Here is a 26,854-nt window from a genome sequence, read left to right on the forward strand (position 1 = left end):
GATAGAGTGACACAGTTGATTATTTTGCTTGTGAAATTGTCTATAGTAAAGAAGGGAGAGCTGCCCACTGTGGTAACTACACATGGAGATAAAGGTTTTGGCTCAATCAGACAAAATGGTTCCAGGAGCAAAAGGTTGGGTTGAGAAACCTAGAGCCCACCGGTTCCGCGAAATGTAATTGAGGCAGGGGAGGATCAAGTGGTCCTTGTAATGGAAGCAGGAAAGAGGAAATGGAGCCACATTCCCGCTGACAGATGTTATTTACGCGAGTGATGTACTTCACTGAATCTTGTTTTTTCTGTCATTATTTTCTCCAGCCCCTGTGTGTGCGGTTTGCGCTTGTGGATTTGTGTGGAGTCCATTCGAAGGGTCCGGAGACATGGGAAAAGATGTGGCGAATATTTCCATCCTGCAACTTAATCCGCTGATCTGGACAAGCGACTAGCGGCTTTGATGTTAATGCGTTGCCCGACGCCGAGTCGACTGCAGTGTAACGCAGCTTTTTGAGAAAACGTCGTGGTCATGGGCATGATGTTTTGCCCTCTTCCGCGACTTCCATGTCTTTGTGCAGCATGGCTATGTTGCGATTGTTGAGCAGCCTGAGAATGTATGGGTTTTCCGAGCCCGTCAGGTGTTGAACATCTTGCAGTTTTGCCTAGCTGATGTTCATGATACTGCGAAGTTGATTTCAATATGTCTACTGGCCGTACCTACGCCGGACCCTGTGCTGCAACACGTTTTCGGAATACTTCATAATGATTCTCTGGTGGAGCACTCCAATGTGCAAAATTCTTTTTCTGTTTAAGAGTACTGCAAATTTTGTGCCGATACTGAGCACAAATGGAGAAATATGACACGTATTATCACCCAGGACGTTCCGGCTGACGTCTGCTATGTAATGACTTGTGATCCTCAACGCATTGGCAAATGCCAACAACTGGACGTGACGGATGAAAGGAGCGGAACTGATTTTGAGAAGCGTTTATATGCACGTTTTACTAGTGCTTGTACTGATGTTTCTAATGAGATGTTATGTAATTTTACTATTATAACTGCCAGCCATCCACGACATGTGAAACTTCCGACTATTTCTGCTGGTCCTTGTGCCTTAACGACAGTTTGATGAGCTTTCCCTTACAGCCTGCGGTTCATCAAGCTACTCGTTCTGTTAATTATTTTGGCCTGTCATTCTAATGTACATATGTTGTCTGAACCTGACGTGTTAGCGCTTGCTATCTCCTTGGTGGGTGTATGGGGGTTGGTTGGTGGTGGTTATAAGTCCATGATTACATTAGCCTGTGTTGTGGTTAAAGGGCGTAATGAGACCTCTCAGGCTTTGACAGAGCCTCTATTGGACAGCAGACATTTTAGAAAACCTATTGCAGCCCTGTTTTGCAAAATAGCCTATCTGTTTTTGAAGCACAATTTGGGTTGCAATGCCGTTGAAGGGATGCATTGTTTAGATTTGTATGATCGTTCCCGTTCTATTGAGAAGTATATTGGTAGTTTCAATTACCTGGTTTCCCAAGTTAATCAGGATCACGGCGGGAGCTGGTGGGATCAATTGTTTTCTTGGATTTCTGAGGCTTTGCGCTATGCTTTTATTTGTATCTTTGCAATAGTGTTTGTTCTTGTTTTATTTCTTGTATTCTCAATTTGATAGGGATGTTTAATCAGTTTTGGAAACCGTCTTGTTTCATTGGGATATGGTAGTTGATGGTCCAAAGGGTGGATTGTAGTGCGTGTGCGAAAAGGAGTTAAAACCTGGCACCGGTGTGCAGCCATTTTGGACATTCAATTCCTAACTGCAATGAAAGTCTATGTTTCTGTGAGCTCAGTTAGAAGGCAGATATGAGTTCTGCAATGGTTGCAATATTTTAGTGTGAAGTAGGTGAGCTTATTATGGAGGACAGTTTTCGCATTGTTCACTCAAGGACGAGCCGAGAGGGAAGTCACAGATATGGAGGTGCATTGATAAGGAGTGCTGGGAATGAGCGCACGAGAGACGTGCTGGGTTTTTCCACTACTGTTTGGATTTTTCCGCGTCTGAAAAGCAGAACACTCGCACAGCACAAATACATCCTGCTTCCCCAGCACCAGCTTATTTGATATTATTCCGTTTCCAGTTCCTGCTCCAGTGCTTTGTCGCAAAACACACTGGTCTGTCTTCAGGTCCACTTGGGAGACTAACGGGTCACCAGTGTAATAAAGCAGCCTCTGCAGACACCTCGAGGTTAGTTACATACAAGTTATTTATTCATTACACTTAAGACATTGAGTTATAAAGGAGGAACCCAGTGGCTCCCCAAATCAAGCTAATACGTTCAACTTTGTGGGTTGAGATGCAGCACACTAGCATTGCCTCACTCATGCACCAACATTCTCAGCTTCCAACATTCTCTCCGACTTCATGCATTCCATACTAGCTTGCATCATTCCATCCAGCAAAGCACTTCACAACATATATTATTTTTAGATTATACATTAATATAATAAATAACATGAAAGTCATCTTTTAAATATTTCCTCAAATCCTGGCGATTTTCGTAATGATACCCAGGCAAAACTGAACAAGTACATAAAAGTATTCCTATTATAACTTAAAGAACCTTTAATTGGGATTTTTCTAAAAGCTAAAAGTGCAAGTGGAACTTTTACATTTTAGTTTTTGCATTTTCTATTGGCTCTTTCAAAGTTTCTTATTAAAATTAGAGGTATTGTATGGCTTTAAGGGGTGATGTGGAGGCGGTCTCAAAAATGTTATTGTATAAAACACAACTACATCAAAATAGCAAAACTACAACAACCATTCACATTAATATATTTCAATTCAATGTATGATGACTGTGGGGGAACGTTTGGAACTGAAAATTGTATGTATTCCCTTGCACATTACTTCATTATAATATTGCGGAGGTACTGCAAACTGCCATGTTTACAACTGTTTCTTGTTTGTGCGAGGTGAGGCCTTACAGCACGTATTTGCGATGAAGGCTCTTTGCCTAGAGTGAATTTATGCTCTCCTTCACATCTCTCGCTTCTGATGCATTTCCCCCTTGGCATATGTAAGCATGTTTTAGGCTCCTGCTTACTTAGGAACAGCAGCATTAGTAGACCGAAGTCATCGCACTGTAAGCATTCTCACATGCCTCAGAGTGTGTGTGAATCTTTATTTGAGGAATAAAAGTGTATTTAATTATGCTAATTATGCTATCCTCCCAGATAACACTGTTTAACATATAAGAAAGCAGCGGGTATCAAAGACTTGTACAGTGGCGTTTTGTTCCCTGCTTGCAACATTGTTTCGGACCATCCCTTCCTTTGAAATGTATGTGTTCCTTTGGATATAAGATAATGGTGCACAGAGGGAAGGGTGTTCTCACTTGCACCAAAGTCTTGTGCTGTCGTTAGTATGTTTTGTTCTGTTGGTCCTTGTTTACTAATAGATTGTTCACCAATCCAATGGTCATTTTTCCACAAAATATGTAATAAAATTAAAATGGTACATTTTACAACCAATAACACAATCTTAAAAAAAAACATTAAAAAAAGAAAAGCAGGAAAATGTAACTACATTTCTTTTACAAAAGAGTCAAGGTTAAACCAATAAAAAACTTTAAAAAAGACTACAAACAAAATAAATCATAATGTTTAGGTAACAAAGAATATATTATATCTAAATCAAATATCATGGTAAACTCAACTCACCCATAAAGACATTACTTAATAATGACATTTGTTTGATGAAGTAAAAGTATTAAAAACTTACATTTACACTGTGAATACAAACTATATTTTTTCTAATACAACAATACTCCATAATTAAAAAAATAGAGATACTTAATACAACACTTCTATTTAATAAAATACTCAGCATATATAACTTGCGTCAAAAAGTACCTAACATCTTACAACAAAATAAACATTTACATTTTATAATTTACATTTTTTTATATAACCAAATTTCATTTACATTTTACAAATATCTAATTCAATACCAAGAAACATGCCATAAAGTAAACAAACATAACATACACAAGAAACATTTATTTCAACAAATATATACACAACTTATACAATTTATAAACTTTGAAAATTATAATACTCATACTTTACATAAACATAAATACAAACATCCAATTTCTACTAAAAGAATCATGACTAAATAATGCAAAATGTATAGTAACATAAGCAGCCCAAATTTAATATACATTAACAAGGCAATGAAAATGGTTCCAATTGGTTTCCTGGGGCGGGCGAAACGGGCAGCTGCCCGGGGAGCAGAGCTATTTCGCTTAAAGGAGGGGGCGGGAAGAAGGGCTGTGTAGGAAGTGCCCCACCCAGACAGCTGTTTCTGAGCGTGCCACCGAGAAAAAGCTCTGCAAGGTGAGAGCATATTCTGTACTGCTCTGTACGCACACCCTGCGCCCTCGCCCTTTGTGTTGGCAGCCTTTAAAGTGGGAGCAATGTATAAGTGATGGTTCATTCAAAAAGCCATTGTTTTAAACATTAATGCTTAACATTTCAGTGTTAAGCACTGAACATGGGGCATTTTTATTCTGAAGGGCATAACAAACCATCAGTTAGCTGACCAAATCTAGGCATTCTTTCAAGTGTATTAACGTGCCACAATGAAAACATTTTAAACTATGTTCTTTACTTTCATGTCTTTATATCTGGCACACCAAAATATTGTATATTACTTTTTAGTTACGTATGGCACATGCCTGGGAAGGTTAACTGTCATTTTCTTAGTTAAGTATTCTAGTGGCTGCTTTGGGACATCAACAAAATGCATCCACTCAGCATCAAAGGTCTTTTCATTTTCTTAACAAGCCAACCACTGCCTAGCGCACACCAGATGGCTCCTCAATGTGACTTGTCACCTTGATTAGGAAAGCAGGGTTCATTGTGTGTCACCATGCAGACAGTCCATGGCAAATCAATGCACTTGTACGTTTAAAATGCTTCATCAGCTTATTACTGGTCAGGCTAAAGTTTGTAAGAGGTACAATCCTTTTTGTGTATCCTTTCTGTGCATTGTTTATTGGGTGTCTCCTGTAGGCTATCCTTTCCTGTCCATAGTTATAATTCCCTAAAGATATTCCTGTATTGGGGTCTGTACATGCTCACACGGAGACCCAGGCACTACTCATCTAAAATTCTCCAAACAAGAGGAAAACGAGCCTTTGTACCCCATTTGAGTGTGCAGCCATGTTACACTCACATCCAAAAACCTAAGCTATCCGAATGCGTAGTTATGGTTTATGGTTACAAACATTTTACTGTTAGGGTGAGTGTTGCAAACAGTAATGTGAGCACCAAGCCATGTGTCTTACGTATTTAGAGATTCACACATACAACCCTTTTGTTACAGACTTGTTTATCAAATATAGAGATCTCGGATCACCATTCTATTCCTGAAATGTAATGTAATTTAATGCAAAGCAGACAGAACACTCATTAGTGCCATGTGTCCCCTTTCCCACTCTCATAGAGGTATTTTGAAAGAGTACAATCGGAGTGTACCAGACGGTCCATCTTGGAATGATAACTTTCAATCAGAAAATAATTAATATGATTAGTCTAGTATTGCTACTTACTAAATACAAGTGAGGTAGTATGAACGGACAGAACTGCTGCAACACAGGGCCAGTGGACCATCAGACCCCGGCAGGCTGGTCACACCACAGTGCGCCAGTACAGACAGTTTGAAACTGCATTCAGGCAGAGACTTCCCTAAGAGCAGGCGACAGAAGAACCATTTACTTGGGCAGCAACAGCTGAGTTTTCACATTAGATTTCTTCAGTAAAGTACTTAAATTACAATGCAATGAAACCAGCTTCATTTGTATAGCAATGATTTACTGATATTGAGGAGAGGTTTTGTCGCACGACAATAGAGGTGAAGTTTGGGAATGACGTGTGCCAGTCGGGGTGAGGGGCACATTCTAGTGTTTCACCTGCGTACCAAATTGGCTTGAAACTGCAATGCAAACTAGTATATCTTTGCTCTGTTTCTCTGTTGTCGCTCTGCCTAAAAACATTTTTTTTAGAACTCAGTGGGTGCCTTCAGGAGTGGACGTGGCAATTCAACAAACATGCAGCGCATAAATTTGTGCATTGAGACCAATTTAAGAAGAAACCTAAGGTTGCATCTCAAAATTAAAGCATCAGAAAGAAACTTGAGGAAAGGAGATCTACACAAAAGAGCCACAATTTCACCAAAAACTACAGGCTGAGGTAATAGCACTTAGATTGTGAGGCGTTTAATATCGATTTTGTCAATGGGCGGGTGCACTAAGGACCTCAAGAGTAAGGGTAAGTCCTTGGAGGCAGACCCTTATAGTGAAGAGGCTGAGAGGAAGCAAGACTTAAGGAATCGGCACACTGTGTCCCCCTCCATCTTGCCCTCCAAACCCCCTTTCAGGGTTTTGAGAGCTGAGAATGCAGAGTGGCAACTGCCAGACCCTTGTCATAGTCATCCTGAATGAACTGAAGAATGGATGGAATAGCACAATGAAGGGGAGAAATATCAGACTCTTATCACCATTTCAAATAATGTACCCAATGTCTAGCATTAACTTTTTACAATTCCCTCCAGTTCAAGGACCTGTGGATCCAGTCCTGATCCCACTTCTCCCCAATCGTCAAAGACCCCAGAGTGTCCCCCATTTCAGGCTTAAGAATTGTCTTTGTGGGGGTGAACTAGCCCAATGCCTTGTCGCAAGTCTCCCTATGTTTAACAATCAGGCCAGATACCATCTTAAGCCCCAAGAGATTGGGATGAGAGCCTTGAAGGATTGGAAAGTGGGGACTGAATGCCTCACGAGATTGGTGCCCGGAAGTTGATTTGTCTATTACACCAGAAGGGATCTGAACAGATTGGAAGCACAAGCAAATCATAAACCTCCTTGTCCAATTTTAGTAACGTAGACAGAACGGCAGGCTTATCTGTGAAAGGTTTTGGATCGTTGGTAAAATAGAACACAGCGAAAATACAAATATTATTACTCAAAGATAAAAGGGACTGCCCAGTCAAGGTTGTATAAAAAGATCTATTTTATTATTATCCCAACAGACAGTTCAAGCACACTATGATATACAACCCACCCTGTAACAGAATGCAGAGAACAGACCGTTTCAAAAAAGGAAAAGGGATGTACTCTGGATACTGACAGGAGGGAAGTCGGTATAGTAATTAATAACAATAGTTCAAGGATACTTGGTTTCAATGGGTCTTAAAATGTCACTAGGGGCCTTCTGAGAAGGACCAGCAGGGCAGAACCACAATGTAGCATGTGCTGTAGGAGTTCTTGGTGCTTGACAGGGTCGACTTTGTTTCAGGACACTGCGACAGAGTTCAAGATGGGAGCCAGCACTGGGTATCAGGCGGCAGGCAGTTCAGCGAACGAAGCTAGACGGGCGGCTGCAGGCTGGACTGCACAGCGGCTCGGGGTCAGGAGTCATTGTCTTAGTGCTGGTCGGTGGTTCTGAAGCACTGGTCGAGGCGTCTCGGACGGCTTTAGCGAGTTTGACGTAACAGTCAGTGGTGCAGTCGGTGGCAGCTCGGTGGGTTCGAAAATGTCCTTAAGGCGGACGGCTCAAAGCTGAGGAGAAGGTTGCAGGCAGCTGCCTTGTTCTTGGTTTGGTTCAGAGACTCTCACCTTGGAAGCTTGCTGCAGAGCCCAGCAGAGACTCTGTGCTGCTGGATACCGGTTCTGGAGCTGCTGGAGGGTCCTCTGGATTCGGTATCTCTCTCTGTTCCCTGTGAGATGTTTAGGGGAGAGATCTTGCTTCCCTCTTTGAGGTCCTGGCCTTCCTTCATTGGAAGAAGATGTAAGGCAGGCAGACTGTGCCTTCAGCCAGGGTCCAATGAGGAGTTCTTCCTTCTGCTTCTGGTGTAGCCTTCAGATGATCTCCCAAAAGAGGGGCTCAGCCCTCTTTTAAAGCCTAATTAACCACGGGGATTGGTGTTGGCTAAGCCTACCTTAATGAACCAACCCTAGATCCCCACCAACAATCTCCTGTATGCGTGAGGTCATAACCAAAGTGCTTTGCAATCAGTGATGTTCTATAAACAAACATTTCACAGCAAGATAACATAACTAATTGGACACAGTGCATTTGCAGAGCTGTGTGTGCACACATCCATAGGAGTGAGTTTATCACATATGAACTTTGCTTACAGAGATCTCTTATATACATGCAAACATTCCCCTTTCCATTCAGGAGATAGCAATCCAGTTCTGGATTTAACACTGCACTCTGAGACTTGTGGTCAGTCCTGTGTTTTACAAATCCCAGAATGCAAAATTAAAAACAAACCAGGACTAGCATCTCCTGAATAGAATGGGGCATGTTGGTATGTATGCTTTTGTATTACGATTCCCTCGCCTCAATGGCTGGGCAGATTAGGCAGAACATACTGCACGCAATCAGTGATGTTCGCTCACTGTAAAATCTTCCATGGTCAGTCTTTGAACCCGATTTGCAGTTTTTAATGTAAGAAACAAGCTGTGTTGCATGCAAACATTTTTTTCACTAGGAAATGTCCATGCAGAAGTATGTGATTGCATTGCGCTAGTTCTTAACTCCATTTGGGTTATTAATGAGTTTCCTTTTTCTGGCAACCCTGCTGGTACAGATTAGTTGCTAACATCGCCCATTTCAATCTGTAGGTGTTTATCCAGACCTGTTTTTTCTTTCCATTCTGGGACTTATAGTTCCACTTTTTCCCATTGTCAAACACGGACTACAAGTCTCAGAATGCAAAGAAAAAAAACAGGACTGGATAAGCACCTACAGATTGGAATGGGTCATTTTTACGGTGACCAGACGTCCCGGTTTTGCCAGTAAAAATCCCACAATTAGGACCTCTGCCCCAGACCCCCGGCCCCTTGTCCCGAGAGTTTTTAAAATGTAAAATAACGATTTTGGGAAAGGGGGGGGGGGTGGGCGATGCTGTAATGCAACAATTCAAGCCGACATTTTCTAACATCATCATTGTTAGAAACGCCAGGGAAGCCTCGAACCGACAACCTTTTTGTCCATAACCACATGCATCCGATTGCATCACCGAGAATGGTTGGGAAAAAAAGGAAGAGCATAGCAAAGTCTGTAAAAAAACAATCAAAGCAAAAAGCTTCTCAACGCAACCCTGCAGTTAATATGAGACGTGCTGGAAATATTTGTTCTAATACATGATCCCATGGGGAGGGGGTGCCATGGAAGTGGGGGGTGTTGAATGTGCTTAGGATGCTATCTAACCTGTCCCGATTTTTCATTTTCAAAATCACCCTAGGATGTTGGCAATGAGAGAACTACTTTAGCGCTCTGGTTGAAGAAAGATGATATATCTTAGCTCACATTCTATGGAAACAACGAATGTCACAGTGCTATGTAAGCAATGGACCTTATACCCTTTGAAAAAGGCCTGTATATATACACATTTATATATGGAGGAATTCTGGTCTTCTAGAGCCACACTGGTGATTTAACGGGTCCATTCGTAAACCGCAGCCCGCCTCTCTAGTCCCTATTTCGCCCATGGAACTGAAGACCATCCACATACAGACTGAGGGATTACAAGCCAACTTCAATCTACTGCTATTTCTATTCTGCGAGAAGTCACTGAGAAAGAAGCAGCCATAAACATGCCGAATATTTGACTTACGTTTTGAGGCAAGCTCCTCCTATGGGTTGCCATCCTACGTGGGGAATGACTGCCCCTATTACCTTGAGTAACTTATTCCATAAAACATTGTTGGTAGGTAGGGTATAGTTCCCATCCGAGAAACGGACCTTAGAAACGCGTCGTCCTCTGTCATCACGTGAGTTGTACGTTCGGGCGTTTGTGTGAAAGTCACGTGCTTCAGGCTGTGCAATTCATCGACGTACTGACTTTGCAAGGCGTGCACTGGCGGGAAAGCTGTCGCAACCTCGTGGCCGATAGGGGAAGGTCGGAGCTTAGCACAGCATTATGTCCAAGAGCTGATGAACACCGTCATTTCAAGCGAATTTGGTCTACAGTAAGTCTTAGTGGGGCGATTTCATCTGCTTGGAGGAGGGAATATTTCGGTGCATTTTGGGGATTCGTTTTTGTGTACCAGTTTACATTAATGCAGATTGTGTACCAGTTTACATTAATACACTTAGTGATTTTTTTGTTGTCTAGTGGGGAGGCATGTTTTTCTCTTTCCCGCGGGGGATCAGGGATGCCATTTCACCAAAATGCCGGGGGTAGCAGAAGTCAAATCTAGCGACCTTTGACCTCTGATGACATCACTTCCTGTGATGTCATTTGACCCCAACCGAAGTGACATCATGGGAAGCGGTGGAACCCACCCTTTCACCCGCTGACAAAACATGAAGTGGCATCACATAGCATTGTTCCTAAGTACGGTTACAATATCACTGTAATGTGATGTACATTTAATTCACTGGAAATCTTGCACTTGCACGATTTCAATGTCACCTGGCCGTTGTATGTCTTCCCTCTGTTCCCCCTCCCTTGCCTCATTGCCAGTGCTCCAGATAAGATTTTGAGGTGGGAGTACTTTACGCATGATTTTTCAAATTAGAGCGTAAATGCAATTTCAAGAGAGCAAAAATGAGTTTTCTCCTCTGCAAGAGAGTAAAACGTATCCAACATACACCCAATGCATACGTAAAATCAGACCTGTAGCCCAAAAGAGTTGTAGATCAAAGTTGTCTGGCTTGGCTTTAACCATTTTATTACACTTGTGGAACATATTCTGCCATAAAATTACTTACAAGTACCTGGTACTTACACAGCTTCATTTTCAAAATTCTAGAGCCTAGAAACTCTGTTAAGAACTACTATAGATTGAGACTGATGTATTTCCTGCAGAGGGAGTGTGAGTAAGCAAGTGTTGGCATATGATTTACTTACAGGAATTTGCACCCATAATCTTAGCAAAAGTCACAAACTGCTAATCTACCTTTCCCGCTGTCTGCTGCAGGAAATTAATGTGGATCGCCAGACACTAGTTAGCAATATCACTTCAAATAACCAAAAAGTGCATGCAAGCTGAATTGCATTATGGTAGGCATATTTATAGTTTTACTGGTTTATTGTTTGTGTACAAAGCCAAAAACCATAATTCTGGCAATTACAGTTGGGAAGAAATGCAGGCAAGTGCATAAATTGAAGACTGGTCCCAGTGTGTGATCCTGGACAAATACTTTTGCCACTATGCCTTTTTAGCAAAAATAGAAATTGCTACTACAAGTGATTTATTTCCAACTAGTTACTACTAAAAAACCCTGACTGGCCTCTGTTCCACTGTTCGACCTGTAGCATTAATAGTAGTGACCATTTATATAATGCACATGACAAAGTTTGTCTCTTGGCTTACTCCTTGCTGCTTGTTTAATGTAACTTCACATAAACTCGTCGAGTATTAAACACTTGTCTGTACCTTCCCCCATCTTCTACTTCCATCCTAGGAGAGCAGTCTTGATTGCCCAATAGGTTTCTTCCTAGATAGCCAAGAATCTGCATCTCGGACATAACACGCATCAAAGCAAATTCAGCCCATGACTGCTAATCACATCAGTGGTGGAAGTGGAAAAAAGGAACTAGTGGTCCTCTGGTTGCATCCAAAAAGGAGGGAGTAGGATGGCCGGACAGATGGGGTGGGAGGCAGGGTGGAGTATGGGGACAGGGGACCAGGATCAATATCCTTGGCTGAACAGTGAAGCAGGGATTTTAATCCACTCTGCAAATTTGACCACATACCTTCCAAGCGTTACTCTGTACAAATAGTTTGGATTTCAAGGCCTACAGTAATGATGTCTTAAAGAGTTTACTTCCAAAAAATACAAATTGCATAATAACAGAACATGGCAACATGTAAATCCTTACATCAACATGTTCAGCCTGAATGGTAAACTAGAAGTCCCAAAAATCTAGTTAACCCCACTGTACTTTCAGTGATTTAATAAAAGAAGTTGTGTAATACACTCAGATATGGAGATTGCCCTCTACTGCCATCTAGTGGAGGAAAGTATGCTTTTTAATGAAAATAAATACAGCGTAAACGGTACGCAGAAGAAAATTAAATGCTCCGTAATGGCTTTAATTACATGCGTATAAAGCCAAGATACGCACCTTATCTGTAGGGCTGCTCATCGCGCCTTGAAACACTTGTGTATAGGCACGTTATAAATGCCATATCATATCATACAGGAATGAATCACCATATGCATCATTAATATCATTGTGTATAGGTCCATATTACCAAATTACTGTCAATTTAAGCAGACGTTCAAGGCCAAATGATAATGATGTGTTACTATGAAGCACTTCCGCTTAAGCACTTTATATAGAATAAATATACATACAATATCACCCAACCTGTATTGGTATTTATAGACTTCAGAAGGATGAAAGGCTGAGTTGGTCTTGCTGGGATTCGAACCTGCATATCACACACACACAGCGCTGAACCCACTGAACTATCTTATCAACTATAGCTATTTTACCGGCTATGGTAAAATTAACAATTACATGTCTGAATGTTGTCAAAGCCAGAAAGCAAATTACACGCTGTAGTGGATACCAATAAACTGGTAACTGACATTTAACACCAGGTCAGTTCTTCTGCAGGTCTGATACAAAGTTACGTGTCAAGCCTACATGGATCTAATTTTCAGGCTTCAGAGGTTGGCAAAATGCATAGCATTGGGAGGGTTCATAACTGTGTATTAAAGAATTTAGAGTAGCGCAGGGAAAGCAGTGCACTTACACGGCATGCCGTACTCTGGGACCTCGTTACCTCACACATGCAAACAAACATCCTGAACAGCATGCCAGGCAGATAGGAAAGATAGACACATTGCAACAAAGCATTCATTGTGGCACAATGAAATCGATAGCCACTTGATGGGTTCTATGTGATATTACATTTTAAAGACTGAACACACAAAATATTTTTTTTGTGGCCTTATTTGTGTCGGTTTTAAAATGCAGCAATATGTCATGCTCGCACCCTCCTCCCCACCAAGGGGATCCCTTTCCCAACCTCTCCCGCCGGTTGTTATGTAAAATGGGGGGGTTTCACCACCTCCTTCCCAGCACAATACACACCAACTCCACACACATCGATAAACGCAAATACTCACGCAGACAAACACTCACGCAGACACACACACAGAGACTCACCTGTCAGCCCCTGTGCGCACTCGTGTGCGGCAGGAACTGACAGTTTGATTTAGAATTACCGCTCTGTGCGGTCACAGAGCAGTCATTCTAAATCGATCTTTTAGTACCACTTGATGTGCTATGGTCAAACATTTCTACACTGTACACAAGCTTTAAGGCAGTAGGATTTTGTCAAGTGACCAAGGACACCAAGATGAAATGTCTTGTGATGATCGTAACAGAGACAACGGTAGAAAAAAACATGCTATAACTGCAACTTGCGAAAAGCAAAATACATATAGCATAGCTCTCAACCATTTGTGTCGCAAAGGCGGGTGAAATCACCCAATTTTATTTTTGGCGGGTGAGACGCCCATTGGAATGAATGGGCGTCCATGAGGCTTGACGGATGAGTCAGCTCTTTACAAGGCGGGTGACACTCGCCAAAGCCTGTGAGGTGAGAGCAATGATATAGTTTTTGTCTGCATTGTGAATTTGAGGTGTTTAAGAACAGACTAACTCAGTGACTCACCCCTTGAAGTGTGCCTAAAGTAAACCTTTAATGAGTCTAGCAATTATTGTATAGAATTCCAGAAAGACTATTTGTTATTCCTAGTCTTTCTTATTTAGGGTCACTGCTCAAAATGTTACATTTGTGGAACTCCCTTTTTTTTAAGAGGCCTGAACAAGAAAGCCAGCCTCTCCAGAAACAAAGAGCTGCATGGCGCTGGCCACAGCCCAGGATGTCCATTAGAAAAAAAAAGTTTTTTAAATTTCTTTTTTTTTTAGGGGTAGCAAGGGAGACCTCAGGGGTCACAGCTGTGATCCCTGGCGACCCCCAAATGACGTCCCTGCTCGGGATGGGTATTTTGGGCATCTGGTAAGTTCAACAGAGAGGGGAGATGCATTTAGTGCAGTGGGACTTCCTTGACTATATATTCTGTGCAGAGGGACACATTTGGGTATGAATTTCCAGCATAACAGTTTACAGATAGGTGGATAATAATTATTTGGATTGTTTTCTAGGTTGACCAGATTTTCAAGATAAAAAAAAAAACAGGGACAGCTACGAACATAAAAGGACTACAAAAGGCGGACATCAAAACACCCAATCATGCATTTTTTCCAGGACTGGACTGCTATCCTACATAAACTGACTTTAGCTCCAGTGTCTTGCAGGTAAGGTGTGTGACCTTTGTACAGTCCCATGCCCTTGCAGTCCTTTGGGCCATATTTGCAACGCTTTCCGTGACCCAGTGCTTCATGTGCCTTCTGTGACCCCCCCCCTTCCTGCATGCCCGCCTTCCATCCCTCCCCCGTCCACTGATTGGTGCAAGAGTCAAACCTCGTCACAGCGAGTATCTAGCCCCCTCTGCATGACCTGCACACCACTTAGCTACGGTGTCTTGCAGGTAAGGTTTGTGGCCTTTATACAGTCCTGTGCCCTTGCAGTCCATTATATATTTTATTTATTGTACATTTATAATACGCCTGTACACACATGTTTCAAGGTGCAACCATACAGGGTGGTGGAGAAGGGAAACCGTCATACTTTATTCAAGGAATGATACATTCAGATCGTACAAGTGTGCAGACAAGTGCAAGGGAGGGTGGGACACCTGAAAGGGGGGATGGTGGCAGGGGTACCATGTGCACCCAGTCAGTTAGAAGCTGGGGTAAGTGCTGAGTGATGCCACTCTCATGGGTCATTGACCAAGTGCAGAAACAGTGAGGCAAGCACAAGGCCCGGAGGCAAGTGCGAGAGGACTGACGAGGGTGCCTGGGACTTGTGAGACTCGAAGGTACACCAGGCGGCCAGTCAGCAGGCAGTGCGGAGCAGAGGGAGAGATGGATAGGGCAGAGAGAGAGGTTAACAGGGTAGAGGGAGAGAGAAGGAAGAGGAGAAAAGGAGTGTCTTAAGGAGTTTCCGGAACTTAAGGAGATCCGGCTCAAGGCGGAGAATGGCAGGGAGGCTGTTCCGGAGGGAGACCCCTGCAGAGGATAAGGATCTCCCTCCAAATCTCTGCTTCGTGAACCGGCTCACTCACAGAAGGTTGGAGGTAGATGAACAGAGGGCTTGTTTAAGTAAGCATCGTTGCAAGTAGGCAGGCTTCCAGCCCCAGAAAGCCTTGTGGACAATGCAGAGGGTCTTGAACTTCATCCTTGCAACCATGGGGAGCCAGTGGAGGGATTTTAGCCGGAGAGATGCGGTCCCTGGGCTTGAGGCCAAGGATAAGTCTTGCGGTTCTGTTCTGGATGAGCTGCAGAGGGTGCAGAGCCAAAGCAGGGAGGTTGAGAAAGAGTCTGTTGCTGTAGTCCAGCCTTGAGAGAACTACCAGGGCTCTGGAGACAGTGAGCCGCTGGGGTAAGATGAAAAATGGAAGAGTACCTCTGAGGACGTGTAGCTGGTAGTTGGACTTTTTAGAGATGTCCGAGATGTGAGAGGAGAAGGAGAGAATGGAGTCGAAGATGACCCCAAGGTTTTTTGCCTCGCAGGTGGGTGCGGGCACAGGGCCAAGGGAGGCCGGCCAGAGTGTGAGAGGGAAGGCGGGATCAGGAGTCCCAATGCGAACGATCTCGGTCTTACTGGCATCGAGGTAGAGGTTGTTTGCAGCACACCATAACTGAATTGCGGACAGTCATATATGAGTGAGGAAGAGGAGGCAGCTGAGGGTAGCCTGAAAGAGAGTTACATGTCATCCGCATAACACTGGAGTTAGAGATGAAAGTGGCAATCACACGTGCCAGGGCAGCCATGTAGACTTTGCAGAACCAAGGGGAGATGTTGGAACCTTGGGGGACATCACAGGTTGAAAGAGTGCTAGTGGAGAGAAAGGACTCAAGTTCCACCTGGGGCGGTCGGTTGCAAAGGAAGGAGGTTAACCACGCAGGAGCCGGACCTGAGATTCCCAAGGTGTCACGGAAACGTGCGATCAGGGTGGTATGGTTTACTATGTCAAAGGCAGAGGAGAGGTCGAGAAGAATGAGGACAGAGGGAGTGTTAGTGTCAAGATTTGAAAGCAGGTCTTCACGGGTGTTCAGAAGAGCAGTTTCCCTGCCTCTGGGTGCTCTAAAGCCAGACTGATGGTCGTGGAAGCAACCAGCTTCCTTATTTGCAGTGCTTTCTATGACCCAGCTCTCTGTGCGCCTTCTGCGACCTCCACCGCCCACTTCCTGCATCCAATCCATCCACCTGCCTCCCATCCCTCCCCGTCCCATTTCGTGCAAGAGTCAAACCTTGCTACAGCGAGTGTCTAGCCCACTCTGCGCAACCTGCACACCACTTCAGCTCTGGTGTCTTGGAGGTAAGGTTTGTGGCCTTTGTACAGTCCCATGGCCTTTGTACAGTCCCGTGCCCTTGCAATCCCATGTGCTGTATTTGCAGCGTTTTCTGGGACCTAGCACTCTGAGCGCCTTCTGTGGGCCCATCCGCCCTCTTCCTGCATCCAAGCCATCCGACCGCCTCCCATCTCTCCCCCGTCCCCTGATTGGTGCAAGAGTTAAACCTCGCTACAGCGAGTGTCATACCCCCTCTGCGCGACCCGCCCATCACTTTTACTCTGGTGTCTTGCAGGTAAGGTTTGTGGCTTTTGTACAGTTCTGTGCCCTTGCAGTCCTTTGGGCCGTATTTGGAGTGCACTCACTCAGTGTGCCTTCCACGACACCTATCCACCCGCTTCCTGCATCCAAGCCATCTGCCTGCCTCCCATCCCTACCCTGTCCCCTAATTGGTGCAAGAGACACATTTAGAACAACTACCCAGGGCAGCTACTGTCTGGGCAGCCCTCAGCTAATGACCACAAGTCAAAGGGCAGCTCCTGAAGAAGCAGCTCCACTCCGTGTTTGTCCATGTTCGCTTGGGAAGCATGCCGCCAGGGCTTTAAGTGAGCCAGGGCAGAGCCCCTGCAATCTCCAAAAGTGTGGATCAGCCAGGGCTCCCCGGTCCCACAAGGCAACTCTATAGTCATTAGGTTTAAAAAAAATAATAGCATGATATATTACAGGGATCGAAATTAAGATTTGATATGCAGGAGCTAAAAGCAGAACCTGGGTATCCGGCTTTAGCCAATGAGCAGGACCTACCACTGGGGAGCCAGGAGCTAATGCATAGTGTTCCGCAAGTCAAGCTTCTGCCTAAGATGCAAACGTAACACTTTAAATCCCAATACTCGTTTATAGATTATCCCAAATGCACAAAGTTACTGTCACATACGTATGTTTATGGGGCATCATGTGGCTTGAGGAGACACAAGTAGCTCCTTGTAGCAGTTGGAGTCAAGCTAACCAGGCTCCATTAAGCGAAACGCAGGAGCTAAATAGCCCCTAGCTCCCCATAATTTCGAACTCTGTATTAACATAAGCTATGAAGTGAATCAGAATTACTTAGAGTGCTATTTTGGCCTGGCCTTGCCTGCTGCGCTTGGAGGTCGAGCCGAGGAGGAAGCATAAGTATGCACATCTGAAAGGTATGCCCGGTTTCTGTCTGTTTCGTGTTTCCTGTCAGTGTACTAGTGGCCTTTTCCCTGGATGTGGGCCACAGACTGTTGCAGTAATCAGAATGACACTTTATTGTAACTAACTGCTTTGCTATGCAGACGTTTAAAATGGCACTTGAAAACAGTACCCACGTATACAGCAGAGTACATGCAAAATCGAAACATCGTTCTTGCCTATCTACAGATGGCAGGAGGAGAGGCATGTATTGGCTGAGACACTAATGTCAAATAACTCTTACCTATGTCCCTCCTAACTCCATGCACTGCATGGAGGATAATGGGGGCATGCCTGCTCAAAGATGAGATTTCCCCCTGTGTTCTAGAACCCAAGTTTGTGGAACACATCTTCCATGTATCCCCCATGCTCCAACGCTACGCGAGAAGAGCATAGGGTATTTCTATTGGAAGCTACTCCCTGTTGTGTAGACCCAATGGGACCCTTTTGGTTTTTGTAGGAGCGTGGAACGTGTCTTTTCTAATAGAGCTCACTAAGTGTGTGTGGATATGGTAGGCAGAGCGCAGTCTTTATTGGAAGCCTTCAAACATAAAAGGTGAAGACGCGAAGCACAGACAGAGTAAGACCAGGGCTTTAAGTAGGCTGGGGCAGTCTCTACAAAGTTGGGTTCAGCCGGCGACCCCCCAGTCCCTTCAACACAACTCTATAGTCATTCATAATTATTTTTAATAATGGCATGATATATTAACATAAGCTATGAAGTAAATCAGAATGACTTATAGAGCTGCAGATAAGACAGTGCAATTAAATGATTTGCCCTGGATCACGCACTGTGTTTGTACCAAGCAGACAGTGTTGCGATATGCTGTGAGTTGTGTAGGCCAGACCACCCTGTGCATTTTTGCATGTTTTTCTTTAGGCTACGCCAATCCAGTCTTATCCATCAGGCAAGCCATGACCCCAAATGAGGACCCCCTCTCAGTTTATTACCTCAGTTAAAGCACTGCCAGCCCCAGTGACTGATAAGGTAAGTGTGTTGTGGGCGGGGTGTGCAGCCATTACTGCACTCCAGTAAAACTCCTCCACTCTTCTTAACTTTGTGTTCTTGTATCTAGCCTAACTGTGCAATAATAAATGAGCGCACTGCTAAAGTTTGAAACAAAGAAGGCTTCATTACATTGCTGAACAGAAAGGAGTTTACTTTCTAGACGTTTTACTTTCCCTTTGTTGAGGTCGCCTCGAATCTAGGTGCCCCTTTTCTCTCTTATTGTGCACTTTAATTCCAGATACATTATCCGAATCTAAGTGATCCGACCGCGGCTGATTTTGCTGCGGTCGGAACGTTAGCATGAGAAAGGTGCGAACTACCAAAAGTTTGCATCTTTCTCATGTGAACACACATACATACGGTTCCATGTTATTTCATCGTGGGATGTTTTTTCGTGGGTTTTTAAAAACGAAATTCGATGGGTTTTTTCAAAAAAACATCCCGCGACGAAAGAACATTGTACCGTACATACTACGGGGGCTGCAGGGGTTTCCCCCACAACCGCCGGGGTGTTGCAGGGGACACAGCTGCAGCCTCGCGTTTTTTGTCTTTTTTTGTGGGTGTGCTGCGGGGATGTGCCCCGCAACACCCCGCTCACTATACCACACAGTATAGTGGGCTGGGTGTTGCGGGGGACAACCCCGCAGCCCCCGCAGTCTTTTTTTTTTTTTTACTTACCTGCAATGCTACCACCAAGGGTTCGAACGTTTGGTGTTCGAACCTTTGGTAGCAGCATTTTTAGAACTTTTAGTAATTGCAACCATTTATAGTCGGCAAAAAAGTAAAATACCACATTATCCAACCACTGTGTGTTTGGTTTTTCTTTTTGCGGTTTTCTCCGGCTGTGTTCCTTTAAATCTAGGTGCATTTTCCATGCTGTGTTCTTTTAAATCTAGGTGCATTTTGCCTGCTGAGTTCCTATTAATCTAGATGTGCTCTTTTAAATCTAGGTGCATTTCCCCCGCTGTGATCTTTAAATCCTATGTACTTTTTCCAATTACTTAAGGTGTGCCCTTTAAAGCTAGGTGCGCTTATCTGCACTCGCTGTGTATTTTGAATCCAGGTGCATTTTCACTGCAGTGATCTTTTAATTCCTAGGCACTCTTTCCAAATATTGTGAGTCTGACTCTAGGTGCTTTCCCCTGCTATATCCCTTTAAATCTAAGTACATCTTTACCCTACCACGTTGTTTCAATCTTGGTGCACTTACCCTGCTCTGTTTTCTAAATCTAGCTACATTTCCCCCCTGCTCCTATGTTAATCCAGGCGTGTCTTCCGACTGCCGTGAGCTTTGAATCCCAGGCATCGTTCCCAAACGATGAACAGCATGCCTCAAATCGCCCAAACCAGAGCAGTGCACTGGCGCTCCAGAAAGGCTATCAATATCCAACGCAGCGACAGCCATGCCCATGCATACATGCAGCCCCTTCTGCCCCCTTCAACACTCCCAGTTAAACATCCTACCACTGTCCATTTTGAACCGCCCTCTTCTCCCACCCATCCAACTTCAACGCAGATCCCGCTCCTCTCAAGCCAGAGCTGCACGCTGGTGAGCTAGAGTTGAAAGCATCTACTCCTCCAGCCTCTCCTCATCTCACCTGCCAAGCTCCTCCCACCCATCACCGATTTGTCTCCACTCCCATTTCCCACATCTCCCAAACGTTCACCCCTTCACCCCGCCAACTCTCACTTCCCATCACTAAGTGCAGCAAGGGCCGCCCTGGCTAACACTCCAATCTCAACAGCCCTGCCCACTCTCTCCCACACCCCGTGGGTCACACGAAAGACACACACAAAAGGATCATTGCCTAAGCCGCCTCAGGCCCACCTCGCCTCTCCCATGATCCATCCCAGATCCCAATCCTTACCCGCAGCTCGCACATTTCCCCACCTGCCCCCAACCCAGTCATAGCTCTATTTCCCTCCTCCACGTACCCATTTGCCCACCAATCTCCCCACCCCCTCCTCTGGCCTCCATATCCTTTCCCCTGCTTCCACCACTCTCCTCATCCCCTTCTCCCACAACAACACACCCTGTGACGTTTGCAAGCCTAGGTCTTTCAGCTCACCCTTCAGCACCAACAACACACACCCCAACCCCCACCGTTACCAGGAACACCCCCCCCCCAAATTCGAACTTGCTCTCTTGCATTTTCATTAACCCCAGATCTGTCTCTAAAAACTAATTTTACATCTTTGACTTGATTTCAGATGAAAACCCAGACATCCTCTTCATCACAGAGAACTTGTTTGCAGACAACTACGAGCCCATTGCACACAAGACTTCCTCCCTGCCCCCAGGATGCAACATGATTGTTCAGAACAGACCTAGAAGAGGAGGTGGGCTAGCCATCCTCCACAAACACCAGATTCCATTCCGTCTCAAGGACACTTCAGCCTGCAGCACAGATTATGAATCCCTGCTTGTAAAATTCCAATCCTTCCCCTCTACCTCCCACAGCTTTCTACTCATATACAGACCCCCTGGCTGTAACAGGAATTTTGCAGACTCTCTCAGTGATGCACTCTCAACAACTTTCAACCAACATCCTGCACTCACCATACTAGGAGATTTCAACATCTGGTTTGACTTCCCCTCAAACCCTATGGCCCGCTCCCTCACAGTTAACCTAGAAGCTCTCAACCTGACAACTCATTTCAATCCCCACTCATACGTCAGGCCACACCCTCGATGCTGTATTCAGCACCACAAATATCATATCCACTCTCACTTCCTGCCCCCTAATCGGGGGGATAACTCTGCAATCATCTTCTCCCTGCCTCCCGCACCCTTCCAGGACCTCATGCCGCCATCGCCAAACTCCATCTCCTGCACCCCACTCTGGAATAAAGTCATCACCCCAGATCTAGCCAATTCACTCCTCAACTCACTCCCGGTACTCTCTTGCCAGAAAGACCCTCCCTCCATCAAACGCTTTGATCACTGGCTCTCTAACGCCCTCGCACCCCTCACTCCAACAAAACAGACCTCACAGAGATCAGGCCCCACCCGTAAATGGTACACCACCCACTCCAAATCTATCAAAGCTCTCAAGCACCGACTGGAGCAGACTTGGAGAACCAACTCCCCTCACCCCCCCCAAAACAAAATCTCCCTGGCAAGACTGACAAGGGCCTACCGGTCGGAAATTAGAAATGGCCAAAAAAACGTTTATGGGAACAGAATCATGAATTCCCACAACCCAAGCAAGGAACTGCATAGAATAATCTCTGAATTCAAATCGGCTGGTGCTCAACTACTCCCCTATTAACTCCCAATGCCTACGCGATGACATGTCCGAACCTTTTCACAACATCGCTATAAATAGACCTAGTGCCATCCTCTCTAAAATAGAAAAGTTGCCCCAACCCTTACCCGCTGTCAACACGTCCCCTGTCCCAATTCCATCCCGATGCAAGCCGTCTCTTCTCCCCCCCCCCATCTTCCACCATGAGCTCCTTTCGCTCCTAGTGCAAAGCCACCTGGCAGGCTCTCCTAGAGACCCATACCCACCACTCACACTTCTCAAAAACATCCTAACATCAACCTGCATAGGCAGCATTGCAGATCAATCCTTAACCATCCCTCACCTTGGGAATCTTCCCGGAAGGCTTCAAAATCTTCTATATCAAACATCTTCTCAAAAAACCCATGCTCGACCCACTCATTCCCCAGAACTACAAGCCTATTTCTGACACCCGCTTCATCGCCAAACTCCTGGACCACACTGCATAAAAGCAGCTGTGCCACTTCACAGAAGCTAACAACTTTCTTGATCCAGTCCAATCAGGCTTCAGACCCCTCAGAGGAACCGAGTCCTTCCTGTTGTCTGTTTGGGATGACAAAGAAAGAACAGCAGATGCAGAAGGATGCGCATTGCCCATACTTCTTGACTTCTCGGCTGCCTTCGATGCCATTGACCACACCATACTCCTAGACAGGCTATACTTCTTAGGAATCAAGGACACCGCTCTCACATGGATCTCCTCCCTCTCGAATCTCTCGCAGATCATGCTCCTTCCCCCTTTCACCTCCAACTCTCGCCCAGTGCTGTAAGGGGTTCCGCAGGGAGAATCCCCATCTCCCCTCTTCATCAATAACTATCTTACCTCTGCACCCATTTGCTCGCACAACCTCACCTGTTACAAATATGCAGATAACACTCAGATCATCCTCAAAATCCCGAAATCACCAGGTTTCACCCGTCGAATCTATCATCATGCCTTTCTGGTTTTGACCACTGTATGACGACCAACCACCTCCTCCTCAACCCTGGAAAAACAGAAATCCAAGTAGGCAGTGATGAATAATGCTGAGTCCTCACAAAGACCCTTCCTAAAGACTCCTCCCAGGTGGCCAGGGAAAGGCAGACGTTTCCTGTCCCTGGGGCTGGTATTACCCAGTAGGATCACCTGGGAGGAGAAGGGCCCCAGGGGAACAGGAGGACTCTGTTGTATGAGATGCAGTGTTTTTCTTCCTCAAGGAAAGACATGTCAGTGATACTGAAATATGTAATGGCTTGCTGTCAGAGAGAGCTGTTAACCTCTCAAGCTAACTATCTTAATGTGGGTAAACCAATCATAACAACTTATGCCCTGGTTTTAGAATGGATTTCCGAACTCTGCGCTGGTGAACAGATGTTCACGAGGCCACCTTAGTTTAGTGAAACTGGGAACACTTCTTTGAAGTTAGCAAAGACAATTCAAGGTAGCTTGGAGAGCAGTCAAGGCTAAGTCTCAGCAGTAGTGGGGGTGATCTGAGATCCTGGATGAGCACACAGAGTAGCACAACAAGAATTACTCTTAGACAATAGTATATCAACCACACACAATTTATTAGGCCCAGAACAAACACAGGTGAATAATGAAGAAGACAGCAATACTACTACTTAAACACACACTAAGTAACATATATGACAAAAAAGAAAGAGGAGAGGGGTGCACTCCAGTTCCCTGCACAGTAAACCTTCTCAGCCACTGGTGTTCTCCTCCTACCGGTTTCTGTGCTCTTCACATCATCAAGTATTAACTTGCAGCTCACAGCAAGTGCAGGTGTTGACAATCAATGATGATTCTCCTGCAAGGACTTCTGGTAGCTGTTGTCATCAAGTTTGCAAGGAACTAGCTCACACCCAATCCCACAGTGGGGAAAGTGGGGGGGAGTAGCCTACAGTGAGGCACTCCAAAGTAGAGCATGTGTCACCCCGGTGCAGCACCCTATCAGATTCTGAAGATTCCACCCTTCAGAAATCCTGGAAATATGACAAAAAAGAAAGAGGAGGGGGGCACACTCCAGTTTTATATTTATATATAGTCATTTTCGGTCAATGCGGTAAAGTGCGGATTCCTGCCAAAACCTGTAAGGGAAGGAACACAAACTTTATCACAATGGCCAACTCCAGAAATGGATATCCCTAACTTAAGAATTCTAGCCCTACGAAGATTGGAGCCTTGTGCTCAATGTTATGTTCATGCGTAGAAGCTCGTTAATCCGTAAGTAAGGTACAAACTTCAATGGGAAGGAAAAGTTAATAGAGGACATTGGAGTGTGAGGAATTTGGTTCCAAGAGTCAGAGGCGGGTCTGCTATGGAGAACAAAGCTGTCCCCAACTTTTGGACGATTATAGGGAGCAGGAGCCATCCAGGTCAAGGCAAGGACCACAAGGTATCTTTTGTGTGTAGGAAACGGTCTGATGAATTAGGGGCCACCGGTAAGTGGTATGATTACTCACTGCCCATAGCTCACACTGGGTTCAAACTTGGCAGGTTTGAAGAAGGTCGCCTGACCTACGAAATTGCCACCTTGGTTACGCTTCAAAGTGCACAGGCGCTGCGGGTGCGGATGCGGGTCCGATTTACATGAGGAGCTGGATCTCTCATCACAAATGCAGAATAAAGAAAGCACCGATGCAGCTGGTCTCAGGACACTTGAAGAAAGGCGGGAAAGTCACCAACAGCGGTGCCACTGTCGCAGAGTGACGCAGGAGCACCCAAGTCTCGCAGAATGATGCACGCTTCTCTCTCGCGACCAAAAGCAGTAGGAACAATGAGATTTGGAAAGAAGGTGCTTTGCAGTGCGAAATAGGGTTATCCCAAAGCTCGAGCCGAAACTCAACAGTAACTCTGCAGCACAGGTGCCAAGATACAAGCTGGTCAGTCCACTGGAGAGTGCAGGGACACTTCCGAGAAGGCTCATTTGTAGGGCACCAGGGAGGCGTTGAGAGTGATTGATCCCACCACTCAAAAGGGTTGAAGCCCCTTTGCAGGTCTTCAGAGATCGAGCGCAAAGCAGGGCTCTACCGGGACAACAGCAGGCTCAGGGTGCCAAACCTTCTCTGTGCAGTTCAGGACAGTCTTTGGATCTGCTTCGCTTCTCTGGATAATTGGCTCAGTGTATAGGTCCATTTGGAACTAAGGGTGATATGCTGGTCTGCACTCAGAGCCCCTCCTCATATCCTAAAGTACAGTGAGTGCTTGCACTGAGCTGGCCAATGAGGAGATCTGCCCCACTCATGCACGCCAGCAGTGGTCCAACCAGGGACCACTGTGGCTCTCATGCACACAAGACATCCTGGCACCAGTAGTGTGGATTGGGACCAGACAGTCCAAGCCCACTTCCTGGGTACCCACACACCTGAAATACATTAGCCCGCGAAAAGCGCCGGCTTTTGCAGGAGACTGCATGCCCAAATAAAGACTCCCAGGGTCACAAAGAGCAAGAGGAAGGCAAACTGACAAAATGGCCAAAGGAGAAGACAAAAGACCTTGTGGCACGGCCATGACGACACTAGCCACAGTCATGAGCCACACGCAGTAAGCGCAGTATATGGCTCAGTAAAAGTTAATACAAATACATGAGAAAGCTTCTGCTGCCACCAATCTACGCCTAGGCACATTGTCCAATTACCAAAACATCCTTAAGGAATGTCTACGTCCCGAAAATGCAAGGACCCCAGTGCATGCTGCTGTAATTTACTTTGCACACTGAAATACAGTTGCCAAAAGTGGCAACAAAGTCTGTTGAGGGGCAGACAGTAACGCAGTATTGTGTGAGCACAAAACAGTTAATACGGTAGCACTTTGTTGAGCTACAGATAATCACTGTGGGGCTGGTGGGTAGTCTTGGAGTCTAGATAATGTCAAGGTGTGACTGAAATAGGAAGGATTTCTTTTTTTACAGAATAGGAGGAGAGAGGGACGGTCCATATTGCCGCTCGGATATAATTACATAGGAATGGAACATAGCAAGTGAAGAGAATGGTTGTTTCATAGTTTTCGCCTTGCAGGCCCATTCAGTCTTGTGTGTGGCAATGATCCTATTGCACGTCTGTTGTGATCTGCCAGAGGTGTTTAACTTAGCCAGCAGGCAGGGTGGGGTGCCTGCTGACGTAGCCTTGTAGGTGATCCAGGCATTTTTTAACAGGATCCTAGCTGGTAAGGGTATCCAGTCAGATTGCATAATGTGGAGGGGATGTGGGGTCGAATCTGCATGCCATGGTATTGAGGGCACCCACTGTGTGGGGTCTCCTTAAGGAGGGGGCTAGCTACATGGCTGGCAGCCCTGCTAGTAGGGTGTTTCCCCCATCTAAGTGATCAATTAATTACAAGAGCCTACACTACTGCTCGGAAGTCCTAGGGAGGCAGGAAGGGTTTGATCTTGCAAAGAAGGGTGATTTGATGGTATCCCATTTGGGCCTTTTTAGTTATGTGTTGTTGAAAGGATACTTTCATTTCCACAATGAATCTGAGAGATTTTTGCAAAGTTAGTGAGTTGCAGGGTAAATCTGCCCAAGTGCATACTGTCTGGCCACCTTTGAGAGAGAGCCTGGGATAACTAATTCTGTCTTGGTAGGGTTACATTTCAAGTAACATCTTCACATCCATTTTGAATGGCAGTAAGGCCTGCAAGAAGGTGGGCGATGTCCAGGGAACCGATCACTTTTTGGTATTTCTGAGTCTCGTCCGTGTATTGGTGTATTCAGATGTCAGTCATTTAGGAGTGTGTTGAGGGGGTCATTGTATGGCCAGAATAAGACAGAGAGAGGAGGGAGTTCTGGGGCACACCCCAGGTTCCTTGGCAGCGTTCAACCTTAGAGAACCCATTTGGACAGCCTTGTGTCCCCTAGATAGGAATAAGGACAACCACCGGGCAGGCAAAGCCCATTCTGTGACTAAGGGGGGACGGT

At 45.2% G+C, this 26,854-nt stretch overlaps 1 protein-coding gene and 1 long non-coding RNA gene across 4 annotated transcripts in view; one reads left to right on the forward strand and one right to left on the reverse strand.

The window, feature by feature from the left end:
* TAB1 (TGF-beta activated kinase 1 (MAP3K7) binding protein 1) overlaps positions 1–9,860 on the reverse strand; it is a 332,479-nt gene extending 322,619 nt beyond the window's left edge. The window contains exon 1 of one of the 3 annotated variants that reach the window (XM_069652950.1): positions 9,677–9,860. In XM_069652950.1, the coding sequence (XP_069509051.1) occupies positions 9,677–9,709 (33 nt within the window). In that variant the 5' untranslated portion in view covers positions 9,710–9,860. The remainder of the gene's footprint in view (positions 1–9,676) is intronic. The other 2 variants (XM_069652949.1, XM_069652951.1) reach the window with 2 other exon arrangements.
* Positions 9,861–9,895: 35 nt separating this feature from the next.
* The window catches only part of LOC138582021 (uncharacterized), a 275,880-nt gene continuing 258,921 nt past the window's right edge, over positions 9,896–26,854 (forward strand). The window contains exons 1-2 of the long non-coding RNA XR_011304930.1: positions 9,896–10,031; positions 14,195–14,347. This is a non-coding gene — a long non-coding RNA (uncharacterized lncRNA). The remainder of the gene's footprint in view (positions 10,032–14,194; positions 14,348–26,854) is intronic.

This window comes from Ambystoma mexicanum, chromosome 3q (genome assembly GCF_040938575.1).
Source record: "Ambystoma mexicanum isolate Mex_15411 chromosome 3q, UKY_AmexF1_1, whole genome shotgun sequence".
NCBI classification, from domain to species: Eukaryota; Metazoa; Chordata; class Amphibia; order Caudata; family Ambystomatidae; genus Ambystoma; species Ambystoma mexicanum.